General features: G+C 32.4%; 3 protein-coding genes across 3 annotated transcripts; 2 read left to right on the top strand and 1 right to left on the bottom strand.

The window, feature by feature from the left end:
* Positions 1-4,947: 4,947 nt before the first annotated feature.
* MONOS_14279 (uncharacterized protein) lies at positions 4,948-5,500 on the top strand (the record flags this gene model as incomplete). The annotated part of the gene is made up of 3 exons (XM_067867066.1): positions 4,948-5,008; positions 5,074-5,307; positions 5,364-5,500. 3 exons carry the CDS (start codon positions 4,948-4,950, stop codon positions 5,498-5,500), a joined length of 432 nt encoding a protein of 143 aa, XP_067729884.1.
* Positions 5,501-11,096: 5,596 nt separating this feature from the next.
* On the top strand, positions 11,097-11,600 carry MONOS_14280 (uncharacterized protein; the record flags this gene model as incomplete). Its single annotated transcript, XM_067867068.1, has 1 exon — positions 11,097-11,600. The coding sequence occupies one exon, from the start codon at positions 11,097-11,099 to the stop codon at positions 11,598-11,600; it is 504 nt and encodes a 167-aa protein (XP_067729883.1).
* Positions 11,601-13,205: 1,605 nt separating this feature from the next.
* MONOS_14281 (putative DDE superfamily endonuclease) lies at positions 13,206-14,726 on the bottom strand (the record flags this gene model as incomplete). The annotated part of the gene is made up of 3 exons (XM_067867069.1): positions 13,206-13,210; positions 13,663-14,218; positions 14,448-14,726. 3 exons carry the CDS (start codon positions 14,724-14,726, stop codon positions 13,206-13,208), a joined length of 840 nt encoding a protein of 279 aa, XP_067729882.1.
* Positions 14,727-18,653: the final 3,927 nt, after the last annotated feature.

Here is an 18,653-nt window from a genome sequence, read left to right as displayed (position 1 = left end):
CTTCAAGCACACCCACAACCCCATCGATGGTGCCATTCTCCCCAACCTCAACAGCCCATCAACTTCTCTCTCTGCCTTCAATGCCTCTTTCCTCCGCCAAACACGTTCTTCATCAAATGCTGCTGTTGAGTGTATTGGAACTGAATCTCAAAAAGTGAAACTTGGAAGACTGGATTCCTTTGATGTTAACAGCCATAAATTTGAATGGTGTGAATGGGAAAACACAACTGGTGTGTCAAATCATGGAGGCGCACTTTATGTTAATTGCGTGAATGCAAATGTCTCAATCACTTCGTGCTCATTTTTCAATTGTTCCACAAATGGAACAAATGGTGGAGCGTTATACTGCATATATTTATCAAATGTGAATATTGCTAAATCCAATTTCACAAACTGTTCAGCACAAAATGGAGGAGCAATTTGCATTGATGGAAGAGAATCATCTTCCGTTTATTCATTTTCTGATAACAAAGTCGAAAATTGTTCAATAACATATTGGTGTGGAACTGGTTGGTATTTCTATATTGGTGATTTTTCTTCAAACGGTCAATTCTTGTTCACCAAATGCAAATGCATCGCAAATACTGGTGGCGATTCAACTGGTTCTTTAACATTTCGTTATCCTCCACAAAATAAACCAAGCCAGTTTTCAATCGTTGAGAGTCAGTTCATCAGTAACAATCTGACTGCTTCAAAATCTTATGGAGGTGCTGCTCTATGTTGCACAAACACCTTCACTTGGATGAGTGGAAATAAATTCATCACATTCTGTTTCTTCGATGGAAACACTGCAACAAATGGCAGCTGCAATGATGTGTTCTTCAATGGCAGCAGCATCTCCTTATCCTCATTCTAGAATTGTGGATCAACAACTCCAATACAAAGAGTCTGGAATCAAAGAACAGCTGATAATGAGACTTTCAACAGCTGGCTCCCTCTCGTCGCCCAGAACAAAGTCGTTTCCAACAATGGAACTGATGCTGATGCCTGTGGCAGACCCCAACAGACCCCATGTGCAACCATCGAGTATGCCCTCACTGGCTTCATTTCCCTCCTCCAAGATGCCTCTCTCACCCTCCTCACCTCAATATTTGTTCCTCTTCAAACACTCACTTTCAGCGCGGTTGATACAAAAATCACAGGAAATGATGGTTTTTATCTGATTCTTATATTAATTCTTTCATTTTCTCATTTTTGACCATTTTCCATGTCATAGAAAAATACATGAGACTTCATCTTCTTTTCAACAGGAGTGTATATCATCACTTGTCTTTCATAGAGCCAAAAATCTGAACAGGTTTTATTATTTCTTCTTCATTTCTTCTATTTTCTCCTTTTCATCAAAGGCAAATTCCGCTTGTTGCTTTAAGGAATCATCCTTTTTCATTTCTTCAATCATAACAGAAAGTTCTTCAAAAACATTTTATTCTTCAACTTTCCGATTTCAACATGCATGAATCCGATCTGCTCCAAAAAATTATATAATTTCTCTTCAAATAAGCTTTTTCTTCAAAAGCGCTTTCCCTTATCGTTTCATCTTTTAAATTCGCAGTGGTTTCGAAGCAGTGAAGCATGCAGAAGACTATTTTCGAACCCATCCGTTTTTAACAAAAATTGCTTCAACGTTCTTTTTTTTTCTAAGCCTCTTTCAATTTATAAATGAATAATCCGATTTGATCTCCGTTTTCTGTTGAATGCCTTCTGATCAGCTTTTCTTGATCAAACAAAGAATTCCTTTTGAAGACAATTTTTCTTTGGTGTTTCTTTTGTGATAGAATGTCTATTAGCTTTGGATCAATTTTTAAAATGAAAATTTTGATTTTTTGATAAATTTGATAAAAGTCAAATGAGAAGAAATTTTCAATATTCCATTATCTTTTCGAAAAAGCGAAAACGAATGAAGTGATTTCGAAGATGACGAGATAAAAGAATTGAGAAAGAACAGTTTTGCTTTATAGCTTTATTTTTTTTTTCTTTTCAGTTAAAAAATGGTAAAAATTCCAAAGGAATGAAAGATCGAGGAAAACAGGCTCTTTTGTAGAGAGATTTATATATCTTTGTTGTTTGTTTCATTGAGACTCTCAAAAATATTCTTCCGAATATCAAATCAGTCAGACTTCCCTTCATTGAAGTTCGATTCTTGAAATATTAGAGCATACTGAGATTTAAAAAAATGAAACAATTCCAACTGCAAATATCACAATTCCGCATTATTAACTGGTTAAAAGTGTTGATCAACATGAAGCTGCAATTGTGCTTCAGAATTTGGACTTGAAAGAACAAGTGTTGAAGGTGAAAAGATCTGCGTCGTGTTGTCTGATTCATCATCTGCTTCAGAGTTGGCTTATGGAGATTTCTGCTGAAATGAATTATGTTCTGATATAATTTTCTTTTCAGCAATTATCTGAATGAGCAACTTTGTTTGAATCAATCTTCTAATCTGCCTCTGATGGCAAGTTATTCAGGCTTTTTTCTTTTTATAATTTATTCAGCAAAAAAGATGGAAGCAAGCGCAGAACAATCCAATTCTTTATTTTTGAAAAAGAAGAAATATTTGCAAAAGTTTTCGAATCCAACAAAGATGAAACAATTGGAAAAGTGTTCACATCAAATTCATTAACTTAACCAGTTTTTAACGAGTCTGGCTTCTTCTCACAGACACTCGAGACACATGTTGTGAAAACATTTTCTCATTCGGTTTCAGATTGCATCTTCGGCAATTGACAACAATGGAAGTTTTTTCAATTGCTGCTCATTGCTTTTCTGCTTCGCATTGCTGAATGAACAATCAAACAACTCTCGATCATCGACAACGACAGCCAAGGGGCCCCATCAGCGCATTGCTCTTCTTGCTCAATCTGAATATGTATCTTCCTGCTTCTGATGTTGCTGAAAAGGCTCTTCCTCTTCTTTTTCTCCTTCTTTCATAATTTTCTTCAATTGTTTTCCCAATCAAATTTTCATCTTTTCTTCTTCATTTTCTTTCATCTTCATTTTTTTTTCTTTGGCAAAACACACTCTTCTCCTTCAACCCCTTCTTAAACGCCTTGTCAATCTGAGCCAAACGCAGAATATGTTAATATCGGCTGGATGTCATCTCCTCCATTATTCTTTATATTGCAAATGCCTGACACTCTCTCTGAAATCTCAATCTGCTTTTTCAATACACTTGATGAACCTTTTCAGCGCCTTCCTTTCTCTCTTGCTGTTTGCACTTTCCATCCCCAAGAACGATTGTGAGTTTGTCATCCAAACAAACGAAGATTGTCTCAGTTGAATAAACTCCTGACAGAATCTCAGAAAATGAAAGTCAATAAGTGTGTTGAGCGGGCATTGGATGGAATCAACGTCTCTTCGATTCCCATCTGCTCAATTGTGATGTTCCCATCGGAAAGCTGGCAGCGCTGGATGTTCAGCAGCGAGCGTTGTGCAGAGGACATCCAGCGAGATTGGAGGGCATTCACATACTGAATGGCAACAGACAGGAAGTGGTAGAAGGAAGTGAAGGAACGAGTGTGGAGAGAAGGGATGAGATAGAGGAGCTCGCTGTTAAGGGGAAGGTTGAAAGAAATGGTGAAAATGGAAGGGAAAAGAGATATTGAAAAGAAAAGAAGAAATGAAGGAGATGGGTTTATTATCTGAGGAAAAGAAATTTCTTTCATGTCTCTCTTATTTTGCGTTTTTCATTTTTTTCGTTATTGAATTCTGTTCATCAAAAGACGTTGTTCAAGAAAGAGCACTGCTTATAGTTTATTGCACGGTTGATTAATGTGGTTGATGATCTCAAACCAACTTGTGACAACAGAAATTCGAGGATGGAAAATGTTAACTCTTGGTTATTCAATAACGTTTGACAAAAGAACTTCAAAATTTGAAAGAATGCAAATTTATTTATATCAAGATGAAGGAGTGCAAGCCGGGCATCTGCTGCAGAAAGAAAGCGGTTTCAATGGAGAAGTTACAGATGGAGAAAGAAAAAGAGGAAAGGAGCAAAGGAGAAAGAAATGAAGAAAAAAAAGAGGAAGATGATGCAATTATTTTTTATGGTTTATAAACATGAATTTCCGTGAAAGATGAAGGATATTATGTTATTGGAGAAAACGATGTGAAAAAAGTTAAAGGAGTCTCATTAAAAGAACTGACTTGAATGAATGCTTCAACATTATTTTCTTTCTGTTTGTTTGCATTCCCTGATAATATTTGAGAACTGGTGCATAATTATCTGAAATAGGAGTTGAATGTCTAAATGTTCTTTTCAATGACGAAGATAAAGAGGAAGGATGAGACGAAAACAAAAGTGTATCGTTTATGAAAAAGAGGAAATAGCTATCTCAGTAACCTTATGGAATTCTTAAATTCTCTTCAGTGCACACTTCGTGAAAGCTTAGCAGTCTGAATGAAGCACTTCCTTTTATTTATTTTTTTGTCACTCTCATCGTCAACCAAAACTTTTTCTTTTTTCATAACATCGAATGAACGTTATCATTCTCTTTCTTCGGATTGTTTGCTTATGCGATTAACACGGTTTTCGTAAATGTCATTTGCTTTGGAAAACATGTGATTAATAAATCGGCAATTGTTTTCTTTTAGTTATTATGAAATAAGATGAATTGAGCAGTGAATTGATAAAAATCATTCATTGACTCAAAAATACACAAAAAGTTAACGAAAATATTGTTGTGAAAATCAAGTCACACATAAAATGAGATTGAATAACTGCAACACTTCTTTGCAATCTGAAATGAAATTCATAGAATGAAATATAAATAATATTACCATTCCCTTTAATTGGACCTCTCATTTGCTGAGACATTTTTTTCTGAACTCCGAATGGAAAAAAAGAAATTTTCATTGCTTTCTCCATCAAGAAAAAGCGAGAAGTGCAATGCTGCTTGGGAATATTTGAATGGCATATCAGGGGAAGATATAGTTAACTGCTTGACTTTCATGTTTATTCACACAAACAAAGGAAAGAAATTGTTTTCTGAGTTGCAAAACATATTCAACGGTATGATTTTTCGTTGAAATAAATGTTTTCATTGTTTAAAAATAAACATTCACTGTGACATAAAGAAAAGGATAAATACGTTATAATGCGTCTTGCATCGGCATACAATACAGAAGATAACGCTCATACGAAAGTCACAATACTCAAGACTGTGTGTCATGAATATTCATTTCATCAGCTGTTGGACTTTGGATTCCACTGTACACAAGGAAATTACAATTATTCGAAGCAAAGCAGCTCTTCTTCATCTTTAGAAATATCTCGTGCGCAAAAGCCTAAAATGCCTCCATCAAAAAGAAGTTTGTTTTTTGTATCTTTAATGAAAATATTTACTCTTTTGAATATTTAAAATAAGAACTCAGCAACGACGAAGAAAAGAGATTTTCAGAATTTATTTCTGCCAATTCGACTGAATCATCTGAAGGATCACGAAGAATCATTAGTTCCAAAAATAGTTTGCAATATTATGAAATTTTGATGAAAAGAATATGAAAATTTTTTATAATATTTTTTTTCTTCAAAGAGGAAAATTTTGCAAATGTTAATGATTTCGCAATATTGAATGGGGAAGACAACATGGAAATAGACATTGATCCATTGGGAGATTATTTTCTAGAAAATAGCGATTTTGAAGAGAATAATATTATCTCTGGAACATACATCGAAACACAACCAATGGATAACAACAGCTTATCAGATATGCACGACATTACAAGGACACAAACAAATCTTCTGGGAGAATATTATCATGTTTCTCAAAGTCATTGTCAAAGTTCACCGATAGAGAATTATTACGAGAATGAGGAATATCAAGAAATAACGGAATATCTTGATCCTAGCATATCAATGGACGTAGAAGAAGATATAATTAATAACTGTTCCTCTGACATAATGATAGATGTGCTTGACAAACATTCGGATCAGAATATGATTATTGATCAGGAGCTTGTCGCTCACGATAATCAAAACGAAGATGAAGGAGCAATTTTTTTCAGCTTAACAAATTTAGGAAACAGTTGTTATCTGGCTTCACAAATTCAAATATTTCGATCAATTATTGTTCAATGTCCAGATTTACAAATTCGAAATGGAACGTTCACTTCTTATTTTTCAAATCTTTTACATCTCGTTTCAGAGGAAATTATTGTCAAAACAAAGAATTCACAATTGAAACAAAGATGGTCACCATTTTTTCTAAGACAATTCGAAAAAAGGCATAAACTGAGACAAGGATTGCAGCAAGAATTCTATGAAACTTTCTTGGATTTGTTCAATGATTTATCAATAATCATTCCTAACTTTGCGTATCACGTGAACACAAGTTTGTCATTTCCAAGACATTGTTCAAAATGTCATTGCTCAGTGAATGGTCCATTCGAGTCGACACCAATTATACGACTGGTTGGATCCAGTTGCACCGAAGCATTTAATACTTCATTCAAAATGGAAACCAGCAACAAGAATAACAGATACGCTTTCTGTGAGCATTGTCAGTCAGAAACTTTTCAACTAAGTCATTTGAAAATGGAACAATTTCCTCAAATTCTTTCGGTTTCTTTGGAACCTGCAGGAAAGAAAAGAGATATCAATTTCCAAATAAACGAGACGTTGTCTTTCAAAAAAGACAGTTATTCCATTTATGTTGATAGAGATTTGAAGAGAGGCTCAATTAACTACACACTGATTGGACTTCTATTTTATCAAGGAGACAATCAACATGGTCATTTTTACTCAATTGTGCAAAGTAAGAAGTGTTCGAATTTTCCAAAGCTAAATTTAAGTGGGTGGTGTATGTGTAATGACGATGAAATTTCTCCTATTCGTGATAGCATAACAACCGTAATTGAAACGCATATTAACAAGGGATCGCATCCAATCCTTTCTGTGTATAAAAAAATTGACAGCAATGTTGACGAAATTGTTACAGATATTTTATCGCCTAATTTGCTTGACTATCATATTTCGAATGATTATTATCAGTCAATCAGCTGTCACAACTCTCTCTCATTTCATGATGATGTTTCTTATCAAGTTAGCAATGAAGAAGAAAGACAAAATAGAGTTCAACTACTTCATCCACATCATTCAATATCAAAAAACTTCACTTCATCGACAAATGCATCATTAGACAAATCACCTTTGACAACCCAACCATTTCACCATTTTCATGTTTCACCAGAGTCCTCATATTCATCAACACAATCAAAATCAAACAACGTTTCGGATAAAAGAAATGACAATTCTGCTGTCATTTCATTTCATAAGAAGCATGTTCATCATTCTCCAACAAATCGGAAAGACACAAATGCTCCAAAAAATGCTTCGTCCAATAATTTTGAAACAATTCATTCAAACAATCATTCGCCAAACAACATTTCAAAACATGTTCCAAATGAATCAATCGATTCTTCAAAACTATCATTTTCGACAAGAAATCTAGTGAACAGCACAGACGTCAGAGAAATTGGAAAAACTCTTATTCCTTCACATGAACAAGAAAGTCTTCAATGTTCAAAGCAACCTATCAGGATTATCAATACGACAAAATCAGAATTATATGAAAAGTTCGTTAAAGAAACAAAGATAAAAATGTCAAAAAGTCAATTCTACAAAAGGACCCGACGCATAAAAAGGGCAACGAGGAGAACGGACGTCTGTGATTTGTGTGAGGTGTACTCTTCACTAAAGAATAAGGAGAAACTTTTATTCCAGCGATCTGAACAACTAAACAATGAAGAGAAAGCAACGATACGACTGGTTGAAAAACACCGTATATTGGCTAATAATCAACAACAATACTTTAGACATTTGAAAAATAACTTAAAGTCGGATGAGGCGTTATTACTATTTGACTACAAAGAAAACTGGTCCTTGCCAATGAGAAGGAACCAAACAAGCAGAGATTTCTACAACAAAGTCGAAGTTTCTCATTTTTGTGTGATTGTTTACATTGCTGATAACAACAAGAGCAAGGAAAAACATATTTTCAATTTTTTTTCAAATACTTTGTCGCATGATTACAAATTCACAATTGAATGTCTGCAACAAGTCTTATCAAATCCGATTTTTGAAAAAAGAAAAGTTTTTCGATTCATGTGTGATACAGGATCACATTTCCGAAACTCTCAACTGATGCACTTTCTTCTTTCAAACAATTCTTCGTTTGCAAAGGATAAAACAATATCTTTGTCATTCTTTTGCGAAAAGCACGGAAAGTGCGAGTGCGACGGAGAGTTCGGGCATCTTTCGCAATGCATTAATAACAAATTGGATAACAATACTGTAATTAGCAATATCGATGAACTTATAAAATTCTTTGAAATTTATTCTTGTCACACGGGTTCATTTGATGACAATAATATTTCCAATTGTGCCAAAACTCACCGTCACTTTCTGAAGTTTGCTTTTTATTTGTTTTCATTTTTTATTCACTTGCATTTTTATTTGAAACATCTTTATTATGTCTTTTGATAAATAACAGGCACAGTCCATCCAACAAAATTCTATGGAAAAAAATGGTAGTCAGTTCTTTGAAGACATATTTATTTTATGAAAAGCGCGGAAATAAAGTATTTCGATCGGTTTCATCTCCTTTTAATTCAAAAGGGACATTTGCAACAGCATTTCGAGAAAAAAGAGAAAGAGATGAGCGCCCCAAAAAAACATCAAAGGAGTATTATCATAAATCTCCCACTTTGTCACCTGGAATAAACACTAAAAGAATGTACAAAGAGAGGGAAAAGCTTGATAAATTATTGTTCTTTAATCCAACTAATGATATTTGAGTATTTTTTGTTGTGTTTTTATGAAATTTTGTTTGTTTTGTTGATGAGTTTTTTGAAATGTCTGCTGCTCAAGCTCAGATATAAATGCGTAAAGCATTTTTATCTGGGTACCCTTATTTTTGCTTTTATGCAAAAATGGGGCTAGGCTGATTCCGTCCTGGGATTGTGCTGTGACCGGTCCAGCACAATCCCTTGAAGGCTTTGGGTCCAGAATCAGCCTCCCAGGGTGGACTTTCTCTAAACTCATTAAAAAACAAACAAAATTCCTCGTTTGAAGTTTGTAACTCAATATTTTTGTTATCATTTATGTATTTTTTCAATGTCGACATTGTTTTTATTTATCATTATCTGTGTTTATCAATAAATTTTCAATGAGAACTATCACAAATAACTAATTTGATACGAAAGAAACATTGGAATCATTGGAAAAAGAGTACTCCGATATTTTTGGATCTTAGCGTTTCTGAAACAAAATCGAATGATAACAACATCGTGGGAACTTTTGAATGCGCATAATTGCTTTAAGGAGAAGAAGGAGCGGTAATGAAGATATGGAACATCACCTTTTTTGAATTGATAAATTTTGTCATTCTTTCTTCATTCACAGATGGAGTCAGTTATTTGAAGCATGTTGGCTCAAGAGAAGGATTATTGACTCTGAAAGACTGCTCATTTACAAAAAAGGAGATGAGAGAGAAGAACTGACTCATTATGGGATGATAATGGTAGATGAAGGAACAGTTGAGTTGTAATTTGTGTCAATGCAATCACTTTGCTTTTCAAAAGATGTTATTTCTGTGTTATCTTCAACTTTTTTGAACATTAAGAACTTGACGATGAAGAATATTATGTTGGAAGGAGCAAGCGGATTGAGGATATCAAAGGGATCAGCTGGAGAGAAGAGAGGGAGCAATGAAGCAGAACAAAACATTGTTATTGAGTTGAGCATATTCGAAGAAGTCACCCAGTACACAACAGATGGCATTCCCATCATAAGGAATTACAACAACAAGCTAACCAAGATTGTTGTACGAAACACAACGATGAAGAAATGTGGGGGAATGAGGTGTGGAAAGGGAGGAGAAATGTTTTGTGCGTTGAATGAGAGAGGAAGCTTCGACTGCTCATTTTGCACAATTTCTCAGTGTTTCTGCTCAACCACAGGAAGAGGAGGCAGACTATTTCTTGAATGCACCTCAATGGATGAGAAGCCTCTGAATTTTGTTCTGTCAAATATCACATTCAGAGACAACTCTGCATTGAGAGGGAGAGATGTGAATATGAGATTCCGCTCAATCGATACACAAATTAAAGATAAACAAGACCTTTTTTTTCAAAGCACCATTTGTGAAAGAGCTGGCAATGTGGGGACGCACAGCAGACTCGTTTGAAGCAGGAGAAATCTTCTGATGAGAATTATGAAATATCGGAGAGAGATAACATTTGTGTCCATGAATGCAAACAAACAAGCAGACATCAAATAATGTGCAGAGTTCAACGCACCTTGCTAGTCGCTAAATGTGGGAGTGAAACATATCGTTCCATCGTGTTTCTCTCAGCTGCTGACATGGAGCAAACTGTTTTTCTTGGTGTGTGAAGCGTTCAAGATATAAGCATCCACTCTCTTCAATATCCTTCATCAGCTTTTGAATTCTTGAACTCAACTACCACCAACGACTGAGAAAGAATCATCACAACGTCAGAAAGAGAGAGTTTGGATAAAGAATGAGTATTTTTATTTCTGTCAATCTTTTTTGTATTTCAGCTGATCAGCCATTCGCGATGCAAGTATTCGACTTTCTCTTTTGGTTGGTAATTTTTTCATAAGTTGTTCGATCTAACTGCGCTCGACCTTCTTTTCCGAAATCAACTTTGTTGAACATCAAACTAAGAATTTCGCATGTTGATAACTTCACAATGAAGATGTTTTCATACAAGAAGCCTTCTTTTCTGCGTTGGAGGGATCAGGTTTTGTTGACGAATGGAAAGCCGAAAAAGAATTAATCTAAAAGAAAAGTTGTTGTGCTTCGCGAATGTGGAAGTGTTGCATGAAACGGAGTATCTACAGATGAAGTTTTGTCATAAGAAGGCTGCATTATTGAAATTGGAAATTCGTACTTGAGTTCAATTTCATTTGGAACTGCTTCATTCAACAACTATTCGATAAAATCAGAAAGAGCTTCTGTTCTCTATGTTTCTTCATCATTTACTCATGCAGTTCTTTCTAGTTGTTATTGTTTAAAGGAGTTTCTCGCTCTGATAAAGAAAATATCGTGGAGATAAGCAATACAAAGGAAGTTTCTATGCACATGTGTGAGCTTGAAGGAGTGTTAATGAAAGAAAATGAAACTGAGAATTTGAATGCAATGACAGATATCTATCAATGGAATGGATTGCTTGTTCATTCATCAAATACTTCGTTAGTGATGAAATACATAACAATTTCAAATTCTTCGTTAGGTGGATTATACATATCTTCTGGTAATGTGAAAAGCGGGAAAGGAGAATTCTTCAACAATAATCCATTCATTGAAAAATATCCATCAGTGAGAAGAAACATCATTTGTTCGGAGTCTGCCTCATTAACCATTTCCGGCTTGAAAGGTGGAAATGGAGTGAAAGATAATTCTTCTCTTTGGATTCTTAATGATGGATGCACGCTTGGAGGGACAGCTGGAGAAAGAGAATCGCCTTTCTTCATTCGCAAATTGGAAGATGATTCGGAGAATGAAAATGGAAGCAATGTTGTTGTGAAATTCAAGGGATCACTTTTTATGCCATGTGACTTGTCATTCAGATTTGAATAAAAAACTGGGAATTTGGAGTTGGTTGAGACATATCAGTTTGAGAAATATTGCTATCTTTCAGAAGCTGAGGTGATTGGAACAACCCCATCAGAAAATATTTCAAAGGTTAGAGATGAAACAGAGGTGTTTATGACGATTCTGTTTGAAAAACAATTGGCTGCAACTTCACCACAGACACTGAAGAACAAAACAGAATCAAAGTCAGAAGGAGATGATAAGTGACGGAAAGATGGAAAAGAAGGAAAATCATATTATTTGTTGATGGTGATTATTATGGCTATTGTTCTTTCGATTTTTCTCATCATAGCAGTGGTATTCATTGTTAGATTGAAGAAGGCTAAGAATGAAGCAGAAGATCTGAGAGAGATTGTGAATGACAACATCAGAAAAGATCTAAAACTGATTGAGATGGTGACGATGGAAATGTCTCCTGAAGAGCAATGGAGGAGAGCAGAGAGAGGCTGAGAAAAAGAATGAAGAGATAATAAAGAAGAGGGAATTTGAAACGAATATTGAGCATTCAAAATCATCAGAGCATCTTCAATCTGAGAGTTGATCAGCAGAATACATATTTGGGAAAGATTCAGATAAGATTCCAGAATGGGCATTGGAGAAAGATGAGGAAAAAGAACAGGAGGAAACATGAAAAAAAACACTTTCGCTATCAATTTCTTCAACATTCTCAACTGATACAGATTCATCATTTGATAAAGCTTAGAGCCTGTGTTCGACAACTTCTTCAAAATCAAACTTGAAGGATGTGATTGAATGTTCACCTCAACATAAAACAAAATCTTTCAAGTCAATAGCCAGCTTTTCATGTTGTTTCATCAGATGAACGTGAAAATGGAGACCGTTAAATTTCACAAGAAAAAAAGGAAAAAGAAAACAAAACAAACAACTTTATTTGAAAGCTACCCAAATAATATCAAAAATCTTCTCCTCGAAGGATCGTTGAATCGAATCAATTTTCAAATCACAATTGTTAATCCTGAACAACATCGCAAAATACAAAGTAATAATAAAAAATTATCAACCATATGTGTTGAACAAGTTTTTCATGAACAAAATATGATTTATTTGAACTTTGAATCTCCAATAATATAATTATAAAACATTAAAAACAAATGAATAAATCACCTTTTAATAAAGAAAAAAACACTCGCTATAAACTAAAATATGAATTGAACATAACTAAAATTAATATTCTATCCGAATAAAACCTTTCAAAATGTCATATAAGGAAAACAAACAAACAAAAACTATCTTTGACTATTTTGTGATCGATTTTTAGATTTTTGTGCAATAGATAACTTTGATTTTGTTAATAATTAAACTTGTAAGTAACTCAATAAGAGAAAATCACATTATGATATGCATTAAACGTGATTTCCACATCTAAAAAAACTTCAGAAGTTTTTTCATGAAAATACAAATGAGGGTTATGGTGTGACTATTCTTTGTTAAAATATTCGTTGGCGTTCAAAAAATAAAAAAGATCGATGAAATTCAAAAAAAGAACCAATCAATCTCATATAATTATTCAGTAGTCAAAGAAATAACAAAAAAAGTTTAAAAGCTGTTATGAACTCGAAAAACATGAAACTAGGCTATTGAATCAATTTTCAAAAATAATGTTTCCATGTTTTTTTTATAAAACTATAAGGGCTGTGATACATGAATAATATATTTCTAACAATCATGCATCAACGAAAATAATAATGCATTCTCATTTCCTTTGTGAATATAAACATAAACGTTCGTGAAGTTGACTTGTTTATTGAAATTCATTAGCAATTATCCATTCACTTACAGCTGACAAAAAGTCCATCTTCTGAAATGTGAAATAAATTATTCCTCAAATGATCATTTTTAAAAAATATAAACAATCAAAAAATAATGAACAAATATATCAAATATCAATTCAATATTATATGTTTTTGCTCACCAAAACAATATTTGAGTTTATAAAGCAGAAATCAGGATTCATTTTTCAGAAAAAACAACCCCCGAAATTTTTTATGATTTCGAAAATAATGTCCCACATATTTTGTGTTAAAACATTTTTTGAAGACGGCAAATACTCCTCTGTCAAGAGGCTGAGTGAGGTGTGTGCTGTGCGGGATAAAAGTCACCACGTCGATGGAGGCATTAGCGAATTTTTGCCAAATGTCGGGCTGAGCTCTCGATGGATGAGAGTCCAATAGAAGAAGGCATCTTTCTTCATCTTTGTCCAAAAGAGTTCGTCTTTCAACGATTCCTGGAAGGAGAACATCTTCGGCGTATCTTCTAAATCTTGCGTCGGTCATCCAGCCATCGTTGTCTTCCCAAATATTTATTGAAGAGCTGACCATCACACGCAGTTCGGCTGGAATCTTCTTTGAAGGCCATAAAACGACACTTTTCAAAGAATAACCATCTGCAGCAGCTGCAACGCACAATGTGGCGTTTGGCATGTTCATGGGCGTTTTGTTGAACCCAGCTGGTGAATCGGAAGGATGCACAACAAGCTTTTTGGTGGTATCTGAGAGGCGAAGGGAAGATTCGTCGGTATTAAATATCAAAGAAGAAGAATATTTGTAAGTGTTATGAAGATGTTGAAGAAGTTCGTAGAAAGGCTGGAGGGTTTGTTTATTTGAAACAGCTTATCGTTGAATATCAACGTTTCTTGGAAGAGAAACTTTAAGGTGTGGATTCCTTTTTATGAATGAGTAGGGCGATGACTTCGAAATTTCAACTTCTTCTTTTTCTTCTTCAAATAGATTATTTTGTCTATCAGAAATTACAGATTCCATCTTAAATAAGATTACAATAAATTCAAATTTGTTTATAAATGATTAAGCAAACCAATTGTTTCTTTTGAGAAACAGAAATGCTCACTCCACTTGAACTTTCGCAGCGAATAACATCCTCTACTGTTTTCTTTTCCTCATCTGTTAGCAACTCTGGGTGACCAATTTTGCCGATTTTTCTTTTATTTTCCAAAGCTGCAATCGCTCTGTTTATGGCTGAACGGCTGAATTCATGTAGATTCGCTGTATCCACTATCCTTGCCTTTCCATCGAAAACGATTGTTGCAATTCGTTCCAAACGATTTTCTATTTGTCTGTAGTCAAATGCCATCATTTGATTTCTAATGTTTACAAATCCTTGTTCTGTTTTATTTTTGATAACACTCATGATAAAAAAAATTTTGGTAATGTTCTTTTTTTTATTTTTTTTTTAAAAATTTTTTTTGAAATGAAAAAAAAATTAAAAAATTTTTTTCGATCAAATTCTAACTTAGTAATACCCCTTGCTATTACCTAATCTCCTCAGGGGAGGTACTAATCCAGAGATGGAGGAGCTAACCCCCCCCCCCCCCCATCAGAGATTAGGTATAGTAATTTGATCTGAAATTCTAATTGCTGACTTATCCTTATATATCAAAAATATTATAAAATATCCTAAAGTGGGAAGAAATAATTCAGAATTAAAAATTTTGTCCGGATAAAAAAAATGTCCGGATAAAAAAAACCACCCTAAATGAATCTTTAGGAGAGAAAAAAGAAATGGCCAATGGTATTGAATCAAATTCTTTATCACTTTTCCTGAAAGTCAAATATCTCTTGATTCTTTTAACAATAATTTCAAGTTTTTTCATCAGAAACGAAGAACAGATGAATCTATGAAACAATAAAGAAAATGATAAAATACCTTCAAATTTGTAAATATGGCCATTGTTTCCAATGAGTAATTTGTTTTTCATTCTGTTTTTGAGACAAAAACATCTTTTGTCATTTCATCCCACTTTTCCAGCAAATTAAGGTTATCTTTGCAAATCATCACTGAAAAGGCACTTGAATCAAAAGATGAAACCATTTCATCTTCAAAGCGCTTTAGCCTTTCTCAACAAATGTTTTTTTGTTCAAAAAACACTATAAAATATAACTGTTTTATTACGAATAATAATTGAGCCTCTATTAAAAAACAAAAAAGGAATACTAAATTCAAAATAAATAAAGATTTTGAAGTCTTTCATGCCTCAAAATCATCCATTTTCTGCTGAAAAAAAATATCTAGTAGGAACAAAATAAAACCCTTTTGCATTCGAAGAATAGCATGAATAAAATATTGTTTGTATAGATATTCGCATCTGCTCGACTCAACTTTGCCATTGGATATGAAAAAAAATTTAATATTATAAGCAGCAAAAATAAAGTTGACAAATAATTATTTGAATTTTTATTTTTTTAATTGTTTTCAAACTTACGGGAGAATAAGTTTCAAAGATGCAGATTATGAAATATATAGAATAAAGTCATTTTTTGAAGTTTAACTTTTAAAACTTGGCCTTTGAATGAATGAAAATTGTTGAACCAAAAATAATTCTTATTCGAAAAAAAATAATTCAATTTCGTAATTTTTATTTCAATTTCGAAAAAAAATAATTCGATTTCGGAATTAATATATAAATTTCGAAATAGGATTATTCGAATTGTTAGCTGATAATTCAAAATCAAAGTTAATTTTTCAATTTCGTAATTTATTTATTCGATTTCGAAAAAGAATAATTCAACTTCGAAACGGAAATTTTTTGACATGTGTAATGAATAACTTGTGTTTGACGTTAAAATTCTCCTTATTTTTTTTCAGCAGTTCACTTTGTTTATCTATATTTGTAAAATGATGCATTTTCATTTCCAAATTTTCATTCATTTTCGATGTGTATTTCTTTTTTAGAAGTTTTTCAAAACGAAAATAAAATTTAAATTCACATAAAAAATTGATGTTTTTCTATTTTTTCACCAAAAAAACTTTAAAAACTATTGGTGAAAAAATTCTAGTTTATTGTTATTCAATAAAATGTTATTGATAATTTGCTATTATAAATTGGTTATTTAAAATAATGAATTATTTGCAATTAATTTATCATCATAGTGATAATTTTCGAAAATTCTAAAAATTCAAAAAATTGATTTATTGATTGTTTCAATCAAAAAACGGTTTTCTTCAAGCAATAATATTTAATTGGTAAAAAAAAAATTTAATATTTTCTGAAATCCATTGTCAAGATAAATTAAAATTTCAGTTATATATGAATTTAAAAATTGGATTCATCTTTTTCGAAATCGTATTTATTAATTACGAAATTGAATTATTAATTTTCGTATAAGAATTATTTTTTGTGTATCGCTTTTAAAAAACAAATGAAACAATTTTGGGGGGAAAAAATACAGTAATTAAAAAAACATTGGGCTTTTCTTTTTCTGAAGCTTGAATAACAATAATAATTTTGTTATAATGGAAAATAACAACAAAAATAATAACTATTTTCACAAAATCAACACTTTCGATATGATAAGTTTGTGATTTTTCTTCTATATGGGGGAAAATACGGACTTTCAAGCTTTTTATGCACAAAGCATGAAAAAAATTGTTTCCATTATAACATTATTAAAGTTAACCAGATTTCAAAATATATTTGAGTTTCATTACTGTAAACAAACACCATTGATGTAATTACAAAATGTTTTGTAATCTCAAACGTGTTTCAAAAGATAAACCCATTTATTTTTTTATTTTGTGGTCACAAAAAGTGCATCTTTGGTGTATAATTTTTCATAGAAAATGCCTGAAGTCAAATATTTTGTCCCATATGTCAAAATTTTTTCGAAAAGTTCCTTTTGTTTAATTTTCAATAAAAATTAAAATTTCATAAATTCATCAATTTTCTGTTCCCACTCACAAAATTTCACTAAAATGGAAATAATAACATTGTCAAGATATTGCTTCCATTTTAGTGAAATTTCTTGAGCGGGAACAGAAATTTGATCAAAATATGACATTTATATTTTTTTGGAAAATAAAACAAAAGGAACTTATCACAAAGTATTTTCCATCTGTTTTAAAGTGAGAGTGATAGGGAAAAAAAATTCAAGCAGTGGACAACCACATTGTGTTTTGTACAACTTTTTGAAACTACATCCGTTTGTGATAATACACGATGAAACATATCACAGAAAAAAATAGAAATCAATAAATAAATAAAATTTTTGCATCGATTTTTTTATTTCGGAAATTCTTCCAATAACACTTTTTTCAACATTAACAACAATTTTTTTCACTAATTTGCATCATTTAGACTTATTTGAACATAATTTTAAGAAATCAAAAAATCTGTTTTTTCATAGAAAAATTACAAATAATGATTTCAAATGTGACGATGCAACTTTCTTCATGTGATCGGATGTATGTTTTTTTTTTTTTTTTTTTTTTTTTTTTTTTTTTTTTTTTTTTTTTTTTTTTCAAATTGAAAATCTGAGATTCAAAATGAATTTAATTCATCGGATTTTTTTTATTATATACCTGAATTTTTTTTCCAACATGAAAATTCGATTTCAAAACATTTTTGAATAAAAGAAATTTGAAGTTAAACTTTTCTGAAAATTCTTTTCAGATGAAACAACAACCAATAAAGCTTAAAACAAAAATTGGATGTTTCTGAAAACAAAACTTATATTTTGACTTTGGAAGATGAAACGAGAAATAGCAAATTTCTCAAAACCACAAATTAAAATAAAATTGAAAAGCAAATATATTGGATAAATACATGAAAGCATTCTGTTTCAGTTCTGACAATTGAAAAATGGAAAATTTTGAAAAATAAAGCTATGTTGTCTGGATTTCGTTTCAACTGCCTGTTCTATTATTTGTTAATCTTTAAATGATCAATATTCTCCACTGCCATTAAACTTCATAGAGTCGCCTTTCATATTATTGAATTCGTTCATAACAAATCCAACTTGTAGTTGATGAGTTGTTGAAAATTTGATGAAAAAAGTATTTCTTTCAAATGAAGAAGAAGCAGCAGACAGAGCGAGTTTGAAATAAGAAAAGAACAATAATTGATTGTTGTGTGTTAAGATCGCAGAATTTGATGGAAGCGAAGCCTGTGAAAATGGCAAAATTGACTCAAGAAGTTGAGGAGGAGAATACGCAGGAGGAATTGCTGTTGAGTGATGATGCATATACGCTGACGATGGAGAAATTGATCTCATTGACTGATTATTT

Source organism: Monocercomonoides exilis (genome assembly GCF_001643675.1).
Source record: "Monocercomonoides exilis strain PA203 chromosome Unknown scaffold15-1837935, whole genome shotgun sequence".
In the NCBI taxonomy this organism is placed as follows: Eukaryota; Preaxostyla; order Oxymonadida; family Polymastigidae; genus Monocercomonoides; species Monocercomonoides exilis.
Note: the sequence above shows the minus strand (reverse complement) of the source record. Positions and strands in the feature narration are given on the sequence as shown.